Source organism: Phaenicophaeus curvirostris, chromosome 5 (assembly GCF_032191515.1).
Source record: "Phaenicophaeus curvirostris isolate KB17595 chromosome 5, BPBGC_Pcur_1.0, whole genome shotgun sequence".
Classification (NCBI taxonomy): Eukaryota; Metazoa; Chordata; class Aves; order Cuculiformes; family Cuculidae; genus Phaenicophaeus; species Phaenicophaeus curvirostris.
In genome coordinates this window covers 21,925,144-21,936,109 of record NC_091396.1, presented here as the reverse complement: position 1 = coordinate 21,936,109, position 10,966 = coordinate 21,925,144, and the positions used below count along the sequence as shown (strand labels likewise).

General features: G+C 39.9%; 1 protein-coding gene across 1 annotated transcript in view; it reads left to right on the top strand.

Moving 5' to 3' along the window:
• The first annotated feature begins 1,795 nt into the window (after positions 1–1,795).
• The window catches only part of LTK (leukocyte receptor tyrosine kinase), a 56,370-nt gene continuing 47,199 nt past the window's right edge, over positions 1,796–10,966 (top strand). Inside the window, exons 1-4 of the mRNA XM_069858391.1 lie at positions 1,796–1,811; positions 4,408–4,518; positions 8,755–8,910; positions 9,514–9,736. Of these exons, the coding sequence (XP_069714492.1) occupies positions 1,796–1,811; positions 4,408–4,518; positions 8,755–8,910; positions 9,514–9,736 (506 nt within the window). The remainder of the gene's footprint in view (positions 1,812–4,407; positions 4,519–8,754; positions 8,911–9,513; positions 9,737–10,966) is intronic.

The following is a 10,966-nucleotide window of genomic DNA, read 5'->3' as shown; positions in this document are numbered from 1 at the left end:
TAAGTTAAATATGCTGGATGGCTGTATTAATTGCATGTGCTGATATGCTCTTTACTTATGTGAAGAGGACATTTTTTTTTAATGAGTTTACAAGTTTCACAAAAGTCATGCTGGATGTAGGACATTCTGACTTCAGTCATATCCTTAAATTGATACAAATCACTGTCACATGTAGGTTTAAATTAAAAGTGTAAATAGGAATTGTTATCAATTAACTCTGCCTGTAAGTTTTCTGTAAGGGTAAGTTCCAGGCTATGTACTTTTTAACATTCTTAGCAGTAACTCGGAAGAGAATGTACAAACTGCGCTGATGATCAGCTAATGATAACATAAATATTAAGGTAGGAAAAAATAGGGCAGAGTCCAACTCACCGACGCAATAAAACCAGGTATCTCAAAGGAAATGATACAGATGTAGAGGGTTGGTATACCTGTTCAGGAAGGAAGTATGCCAGAGAGAGATGATGTCGTGGTGGGTGATCAACTAAGAGGATTTATTTTGACTAAGATGACTGATGAGATTGCTGTGTGGATAAACGGGAAGATCTTGGGAGGGAGCAGAATGGGAATTCTGCACAAGATGGCATTAGTGCACACTGATGGCTGCTTTTCAGCAAGGCCCCTGACAAACTGAAGAGGGTTCTAAGAAGATCTTAAAGTATAAGCTTTGGCAGAACTGCATTTTGTCATATTGCTCCTTTTTGTGATAATTACCTGCAATCTATGTGGACAGAGTACAAGAACTGTGATAGAGTAAGCAAGGGACACGGGGACTAACCAACTATTGAGCCAAAAATAGAAGATTTTAAAAGCAAGCAGCAGGAGACCACAGTGACATTTTCAAGGTGAAAGGTTAATAACTTAAAGCTGTAAATAGTCATGAAGGACAGAGACTATTTATTGAGCTGAAAGTGAAGGTTTAACACTAATTGCAAATGCTAGGATAGGTGGTGGACAAAGAGTCTCTTTTTTGTCTAGCCTGACTTCCTGACAGTCAGATCTTTTAGTTTGTATGTTAGTTTATCTTTTCAGAGAAGCAGTGAGAAATATTGAGTTGCTATTTTGATTTTAGACAGGGAAAAACACTAGAAAATTGTCAAAGGGAAATTCCTATTTTGGCAGGAAGATGGCTTGGCAGACTTAAATTGATTTCCCATAATGAATTCTGTAAGTATTTTCTGTAATTTTCTGCAAAGTAACGTCAGGACTCAGGGAAAGCTTTAGCTCTTCAGTTGTCTGAATGCTTTTTTCTGTAAGATACTGAAAGAAATTGAATTACCTTCAGGCTGCTGGAGGCGTCTGATTTTTACTGTGGTTGATTACAGAAAAAGCAATGGATTTGTGCTGTGCTGTGCTGTTAAAAGTTCCCATACTTTTGCTGTGACAGTTGAATATTGTTACATTTACTGTTTTGTCCTAATTGTTTTAACTTAAAATCACAGATCTCCTTTCTCTCCATATTTTATTTCTTTTCACTTTTCACAATTGCCTTCTGCTGATCAAGACAGAGAAATCATGTAATTCATAAGAGATAATCTTTATTATTTGTTTAATGTTGAAATTCTTGTCATACAGGGATTACTTACAAGCATGTATGAGAGTATATGATGTAGGGCTATTGGGAGGATCTCTAGAGTTCCCAGTTTCAAAAGAAATTGAAGAGTTTCTTTTAGTGACTGTGTGCACTAGATTTTCAGCTCAATCAGAGAGGTTGAATTGGTGAGCAAGAAAAATAATTAAGATGTAAAGTAAGAGAGTAGGCTGCACTGAACTGTTACAAACCACTATCTCGTGCATGGATTCATCATACCGTGAGTCCTCTTCTGCTCAGTCATAGCCAGAAATTTTTTGCTATGAGGAAATAAGTGAATGGGGGCGTATTTGTGGGGGTGCATATGAACAAATTCCTTGCCTGTCACTGAGTCTAGGGTTTTCTGTTCAAGTGTATTTTGTCTCTCAGTGAACTCGGCTATAATGACTGCCTTTCCTTCCTCTCACATGCCCAGTTCAGTTAGTGGCATCTTCCCGAGTTAGGTGAGTAGGGTTGTTGCCAGGCATTTGGCTTTTTGCCATAATTTAATAGGCTGTTGCTGACAATCTGTGCCATGGATAATGTGATCAGCTGATTGAGTTTCGTGCAGTGGCCTTTGTGAGAAACTGATAGTTAAGTTTTAAGATATCTTAATATCAGACCAGCAAACTTCATAGATACTTATATCAATGGTACAAAACACTTTTTGTACATTGTTTACCTTCACCATCACCAATGGCAATGGATATTTTTTTTTACACTAAAGTAGTAAATTCATGCTTCAAATAGCTTAGGTCTCTATTCATGGTAGTTTGCCACTAGAAACTGTGTTTTCTAATGAGAAATAAATGCTAAAGGTGTTTGTGTAATTGGAGAGGTAGGAGAGTACAAGTCAAATGCTTTGATTAAGTTTTAGTTTTGTCAGGAGGAATATTTCTAGCAGACCTTCTGCCATTACGGGACTATATTTTGTGGGTCCCATGATATTCATGCTATTTCCAAAACACATAAACAGGATGTGAGGAGGTGAATGGGTGGAACATACTTTACAGAAAGCCTTGAGGGAAGTAAATACTGAAACTATCGCAGCACTTACAGATTGCGAGATACAGAACTGAATGACAACTTAACAGACACAAAGCATAAGTTGGGAGGAGCAGACTGAAGTTGTTAAAAGGTCTTGTTCTCTTTCCACAGCAGAACTTCTTAGAATATGGCAAAGTAGATTTTTTTGCAATATGTGATTGATTTTTAGTATGGATCTTTCCAACAGTTTTATGAAGAGATACCCCTGTCATTTTTCATAAGGCAAGCCAAGAAAGGCAATCCTCTCATAAGTCTGCCAAACAAGAATTCACATTCTTTTTGAGGATTTCATCCTATTATTGAAAATACTTTACTTAGCAGACAAGTCTCAGTCTTACATAAAGTGCAAAATAAGCTTTTCAAACATTAATGTCCGTACATATTTGAACACAGAGGCAGGAAAAAATCTGGTGTTTGACCGCTTGTCTGTGGAGACCACAGGTCTGTCATCAGTACAGCATGCATCTATTGCAGCATGATCCTGTTCTGTTCTACAGTTATCCTTTCCTTGGAAACCCATGAAGACTGCCGGATGTCTTGAGTGCTACAATAAAAGATGGAAGGATGCAATATTCTCGTGCTATGACTCATTTCACAACATTTTACTCGCTGTGTGATGCACATTTTCATATATATTAAAATGAAAAAAACATTTTGTGCAGTTTAAAATTGGACCAGATATTGCTGAAAATCTAAAAGCAGTGGTATGTTTGGAAAAAGATGAACATATGTTTGGGGATTTTTTGTTTTTCTACATCTTTCTTTATGTTTTCAAAATATCACTGTTCAAATAAGTCCTCTTAAGTATACCTTAGCTGTTATCAATGGCATGTATATACATCTTTGTCTCAACTACAGTTCATGTGAATATTGGTAAAGTAGAAAATAATTTCTTTGGCCTTTTACATAATCTGAGATTTTGCTATTTTTTCCAGCACAACCAAGCTTTACACCAGGACTTATGCACAAATGTGTATGTATTTGTGTCATAATTACAATAAAATGTCACCCTTACCAATGAAGGTTTTTATAGATATATGACAAAGTGATCCATGAGATAAAGCAGTGGAGAGAGTACATGTTCCTAGAGATCAGACACAAGAAAATTACCTGATTCCTTTGAAAATCTGTGCTTCGTGCCTGACTGTAAGAAAAAAATCTATTTTCTGAATGTGTGTAGTGATGCAAAGGTTTCGTTAGTGTTATTCAGATGGGGCATTGTTCTTGTGTGGTGAAGGTGCAAGCACTTATGCAGGTCCTCCCAGAAGATTGCTGATAACTTTATGTCATGTATTATACAGCTAACATATATTTTACAGCTGGACTCTTCCAAGCATAGAATCATGGAACAGTGTGGGTCACGTGGGACCTTTAAAGATCATCTAGTCCAATGGACATCTTTTACTAGAGCAGGTTGCTCATAGCCCTATCCAACATGAATGCTTTAGAGCTTTAGTTGTTGGCAGGCAGCTAGATTTACTGTCACTGCAACATGGGCAATGCTGTAACATACAGTGTCTTTAGAGGCTATATACTGGTAAAAAATGGGAATGGATAAAGAATAGCAAAGAACACATTAGTAAGTAAAGTATTTTGTTGTAGTTATATTTCTGGGAAGTGGTAGGGCTATTTTGAAACATCATCAGGACAGTACTGCACCAGTACACTGTAATGAGAGCAGTGTAATAAGACAGGTCTGTCGTGATCATATATTCAGGTTTAACAATACTGGGGCATAGTCTTGTATAGGAATACCAAGTTCATCCCCAATTCTTTTTGTTTTGTTATAGTTGTTGCCTTCTGCTCTGAATCGCATGAAGAAAACTCTTCACCAAATCCACCTGAGAAGCTCTCACTGATAAAAAATAGGATGATGTCATCACATGAGCCTTCTAAACCAGGTACTGAAAGCCCCCTTCCTTACAATCTCCTTATTTCTTCTTCAGAATCTAGGTGTAACATAGATGTTGGCAGTCACAAGTACTTTTTACCAGAAATCTGTGCCGCTAGCTTTCTGACTGGAAATGGAGCGATGACTCAGAAAGGTTGGTGTAACCTTAAGGGAATCCCTTACTTCCTTAAAAAACAACAAAACCCAAGCAGAAAACCAAACAAACAAACAAACAAAAGAACAATAAAAAAACAAACCACAAACCCAAACCAGAAAAATAAAAAACGTTGTCTCCATCAGCACAGTGTAATCCCCCAGATCTAGGTTTGGAAATTCTTGAAACAAAAGCAAATTAGTGGAGCAACTACAGGACAACCAGCAACTATAGAACAAAGTATGTTTCTTGATACCAAATGAAGGTTTTTTTCAACTGGAATTTTCTTTTTCTAGGCATCATAAAAGTGTGATGAGCTGAACAAAATGCTTGTGAGATAGGTATGATGAGTTTGGTCTTACTGTGGTGCTGGGATAGATGTAACAAACACTATAAACGCCTAAGAGAAATGAACCAGTTATCAGTAGTGTGGAAACCTGGAAACTGAAGTGGCACATTTTCACTAAGTAAACTAATCACAGAATGGTTGAGGTGGGAAGGGACCTCTTGAGATCATCTAATCCAACCCCCCCGAGCTCAAGTGGAGCTGGCTAGAGGTGGTTGTCCATGATCATCTCCAGATGGCTTTTTAATATCTCCGTAAATGGAGACTGCACAAATCCTCTGGGCAGCCTGTTTCAGTGTTTGACAACTCATATGGCTAAGAAGTTTTTTCTTGTGTTCACGTTGAATCTCCTGGTTTATTTATTTGTGCCCATTGTCTCTTGTTTTCTCAGTGGACACTACCGAGAAGTGTCTGGCTTCCTCTTTATTCCTTCTCATCAAATGTTTGTACACATCGATAAACTCCCTTTGAGCTTTCCCTTCTACAGGCTGATCAGTCCCAACTCTGTCAGCCTTTCCTCTTTATGAAAGATGCTCAAGTCTCTCAGTTGCCTTTGTGGGCATATGCTGGACTTAGTCCAGTAAGTCCATATGTTTCTTGTATTGGGGAGCCCAGAGCTGGGCACAGTACTCTAGTTGTGGTCTCACCACAGGAAGGATCACCTCTCTCGATCTACTGACAGTGCTTTTCCTGATGCAGCCCAGAAGGCTGTTTGCCTTCTTTGTCACACGGGTGCATTGCTGGCTCATGGACAGCTTGTTGTCCAACAGGACCTCAAAGTCCTTCTCTTCAGAGCTGCTTTGCAGACAGTCGGTCCCTGGCACGTGCTGATGCCAGGGGTTATTCCTCCCCAAGTGCAGGATTTGCCATTTCCTTCTGTTGAAATTCAAAAGGTTCCTATTGGCCCAATCTGTAGCCTGTCCAGACTTTTCTGAATGGTGGCCCAGCCATCTGGTGTGCCAGCTGCTCCTCCCTGTTTAGTACCTCTGTGAACTTGCTGAGGGTACACTTTGCCCCTTTGCCCCAGGTCATGAATGAAGATGCTAAACAATAAAGTCAGGACTGTGCATGCTAGAAAGGTCACATGTTCCTCACCAGAGGTGGCAAAGTGATCTAGACTTGCCAGGGAAGAGTTCCTTATAGTAACAACTTGCAGATGGAATCTTTACAATGTGAATCTCCTTTTCTGACATGCCCTGTGACTGTCTATGAGCCTTTTTCAATCTAAGCTTCTTCAGAACACTTTTGTAACACTTTGAAACATGTCCTTTGCTGATTGTAGTAATATAGATATATTCCTCTCTAATTTACTTTTTTCCCCTTTTCATTTCTGTCACATTTTGCCTTTCTAGGGACCCGTGCTTGAAGTTCTCCAGGTTCATAGGTGCTAAGCAAAACTGGATATGAAGCATCTATAAGGTGGTACACGGTAGTGTCAGATATTGCAGCTTTCAATGTTCTCTTATACTTTGACCACATGAGTGTACCCAGTTCATTTACTCTGAGATTTACACTAAACAACAGCTTCTTGTTGAGTTGATCTTTCTGTGATAATGCAATACACATGATCGATTGCTGGAAAGCTCAGAGGCCTTTTTTATCAGATGTCAACAGCTTCCGTGATCTATTTCAGTCTATTCTTCCAGACATTCAGATCCTCTCAGGCCTCAGGTTGTGGTAGATACACTTTACGTAGTCCAGAGAGTATGGTAGTTAGGTTCTTTTGAAGTAAAATGTTGTGTTGGTTTGCAGGAAATGTTTGTGTTGTTATCTGAGCTGCAAACTGCTTTGTTATGTGAGGCACGTTCTAAGGATTAAGTCTGCATTGGTACAGTCCTTGCTACTGCAAGCAGGGGTACTGGTAAGATTAAATTAAATGATTTTGTAATAAATATTGCTTTCAAGCAATTCTCTGTTTAAAAAAAGAAAAGGAGATTTTTCTTTCCATAGCTTTACTCTCTTGCACTGACATAATATTGTGAGAGAAATTGCTTTCCAAGTCGTGTAACCTACTAGACTTTTACCTAATAAAAATATTACTACTACTGACAATAATTCTGTGGGTACTGTGTTAACCTGTCAAACCTCAATAAATTTGAAACAGCACAGCAGCTCTGGATCAGGACTCTGCTTTGTCTCACACAGCCGTGGAGTTTCTGAACTATTGAGATCTCTAAAGCTGTCTTGCAGGATCATCAAACCATAGCCTGAAGCTGTGCACAGATTTCTTTCCCTAGATCCAGTAGAGCCAGGAGAGTGGCCACCTTCCTATGCCCTGCTGGAAGGTGGCATTGCACATGTACACACATAATTTGCCAGTTCATCTGCTTGTGTCTTCTGTTTAAAAATGATGGGCTGAACAATGCAGTAGACCTTTTCTAAACTTTTGATGAGGTGGGCTGAGAAACTCTTCAGGTGGTTGGCCCAACTGGTAGGTTGACAGAGGCAGTAACCTCCAGCAAACAACAGGCCAGACAGGGCTAGGAAGGATGTGTGTTCAGGTGGAAGTTCACAGCCTGTCCCAAGCCACAGTGGTGTGCAGCAATGCTGACATCTGTCCTTCTCTTACCCCTACACGCTGGCTGCTGTTTTATGAAAATGTGGTTACAATTAACTTTAAATATTAGGAAAACTTGTCTACTTTAGCTGTTGTACTCAAAAGATACTTCCTTTTCTTCTTTTTTTCTGAAAATTTAGTGAAAGTATATAATCCTCAAGAGGCTTTTATGTTTTTTTTTATTTCTAACCCACCTGTATTGCCTGTGCAACTGCCTATCCTCATTATATCCCTAACCTCAATTCTGTTCTTTACATTAGTCTTTTCTTCTGCCAAGGAATAGCACTGCCAAAGTGATAACATTGTCATTCATGTTTGTAAGGTCTGAATACCCTCTGAACATATACATGTTTAGAGATCATATACATGTGTGTAATCTCTTACTATTTCTCATATGGCTTGGGGGTCCTCCAGTTATTACTGTAATATTATTATTACTACTAAAAATAAATATCTTGCAAGTTAATATCAGCTTACCATATCTATTTAGCCCCACTCTGTGTGGGAGAGCTTTGTGCAGCTAACATCCCTTCAGGGAGTCTATATTAGATGGATGAGAGAACAGTGAATTACTTCTTGTCTGGTTTATAATATGCTGATTATGAAAAATTCTGGCCAGGTTGATCTATTGTTCTCATGCTGCAAATGGACTCTGGAGTTTGTTAAGAGGATGTTCTTGTCCGTCCTGCTGAAGGAAAGCAAAATGTTTTAAACAAATAAAAACATGTAAAGCTTGCATTACTGAGCTATTTTGCTTGAGACTTTGTCAAGCTCTTTCTGTTGCTGTGAAAGGGCTGACCTTAGAGTTCCATTTGTTCCCCTCTGCCAAAACACTAAATCCATACAGTTTCAATATTTCTGCTGCACTAGGTATTATTCTCATTCTGGATTTTATGCGCATGTGGGCTAGACCTTCCACTGCTGTAAATTCACTCTTGATACTGGTGGGAGGAGAGTAATTTACATGTGCCAAGAATTTACAGGGTTGTTCTACCTTATGGCATGTTTCTGCACCCATCGTGCAGAGACTGTTGTAATTGCACAAGACAAACTTTCTTTTTTCCCTTCAACTCTTCCAATTTGGGGGACAGCCCCCTTACACTACAGATCTTCTTATTCATGTGACTACGTGGCCCCTGACTGTTGAACTACGGAAAGCATTAATGAAAACTTCGATTTTTCATCACAGAAATCTCTTGTATCATTGGCTCAAGCTGTTCATGGGTGACGTCTACAGACAATTTTGGAAAACCGGACTGGGTGTTATCTTCAGTTGGTGTCCTGGTGTCTCAGGAGAGGCAGCAGATGCTTCTGGAAAACAGTTCCTCCCGTGGAGATGTTGAAGGTAGGCAGAATTGCAGTTCGCCTTGAATGGACATCTTCTTTCTCCAAGCACTGGTAGCAGCTGTAAGTGGCAGCAAAAGGAGCCAGCAGGCTGAGGCTTCAGTCATATGTCACTATGTTCTGGGCCACTGACAGCGCACTTACTTAGGAGTTGTGCACAAGAGTCATTGAGAGCCATATAATGTATATGTACTACCCAAGTTGTGTATGGATGTACCCTGTATGTAGCCAGCCCCTTTGTATACTCCTTTTGTATCTTCCTGTTTTAGGAAAAGCTTACAGAGACTGGATTTTTCTTAGCAAACTCAACCTTTTACAAGCCAGAGCTGGCTCCATGTGTCTGCTGTCTGACTTGCCAGCTCTTTGGCTTTTGTTGAGCTTTTTGCTTTGTTTGGTTTCTTCACTTCTCATTCCTTTTGTCACTTCTTTACTTATTTCCCTCATTTTTATTTTATTCTTGTTTCTCTGCTGGTTTGGGGTTTTGTGTGTAGTCTGCTCTTTTGTTTTCATGATTCCTGTATTCAAACTCCTTTCCCATTTTCCTCTTATTATCTCTCTTCCATTTGCACTGTAAGTCTCCTGGTTTTGTTTTTTTTCCTCACAGGGGACGTTTTCCTCCTGAACACCAGTAGACTCCCAGATAGATGTGAGTTCAGCCTGCACAGCCCCATCCTGCCTGGAAGCTTGGACTCTTGTTCACTGGAACTGGCCGTATATTCACAGGATGCTGTTCCTCTCCTCCAGAGGTTCACAGTTGAAATCAGATATGTGGAGACAAACAGAAATATAATAATTTCTCTGAGAGTTGGCCATGAGGAAGATACTGGGTAAGACAATCAATTTGCAGCTGTTTAGACTTTGAATTGCAGGGCAGGGTGACGTCCCTCCAGGACACTGTTTATCTGTATCTTCACCATTCTTGAGACCATTGCTGCTGTTACAGCAGAAAATGAAGGTAGAACTGTTAGGACTGAAGCATGCAACTTCCTGACTGGGTGTCTGTAACAGACCCAGTTTTTTGTGTCCCCTTTGCAAAGAGTACAATTGCTTAGGATTCACTTTTCTTCCCTCGTGTTTGGATGGGTCGGGGTGGTTGACTTTCTCACTAATGCTCAGGCTGTAGCTGTAAAATGCACTCATTTCAAAGACTGCCTTGGCAACGTGACTGATACTAAGTGTTCAAGGAGTCCTATCTTTGCTACAAGGGATGTATTTTTCATTTTGAGATAGGGTTAGACCTACCTGTTTTGTAATTTCTGTCTGCTAAATTCAGGACCATCCTATTTGCCTCATTTGTAGAGTTCAGGGAAGGGACAAACAAGAAGAGGTGAGAAGTGAAGAAAAATAGAAAGTGCAGCAACCCTGGGTCTTGTCCTGTATTATCTTCTTTGATCTTTGCAGCGTTTTACGTTTTCCATTCCTGTCTGTGGCAGAATGCAGTAAGGAGGAGAAATGGGCAAGGGGAATGAATCACAACAGGAAAAGAAGGAGAAAGTACACGTCATCTGGTTTTGCCATTTTTCGTGTGCTTGTTTTTCCTTTGCTGCAATCTGCCTTGTAAGAACCTGGGTCAGGCGCACAACAGAGCTTTTTATTTCCATCACCTGACTGACTCCTGTGGAGAACTTAAGCAATAGGTCCCATTTCTTGTTTTCTTTGAATTCTTTGGCACTCCCCAGGCTTCAATGGAGATCTGTAGCCAAGAATCCTGGTCAGCCAAAGACAGCAGAGTTTGACTAAAAAAACTTATTTATTTTCCCTCAGATCCCCCTCTCTCTCTTCTGCTTTTAGCTATTGCTCACTTCCTTCCTGGCTACTCCTTCTCCTTCTTCCTGCCAGTTTCACAAGGTATCTGATGCATTTCCGCGGATCAGTTTCTAATGTTCTTTTTTACCTGTAACTGCCCTTGCTAGTTCGAATATTTAACAAGCTTCTGCAGCTGCAGCCACAGCTCTATTCCCCTATATAAACTGATAAAATACCTTTTTGATATACCTAGCTGCCCAGATCAGGCTTTTATCACAGTCACTGCAGCGTCTCTGAAGTGGATCATACAT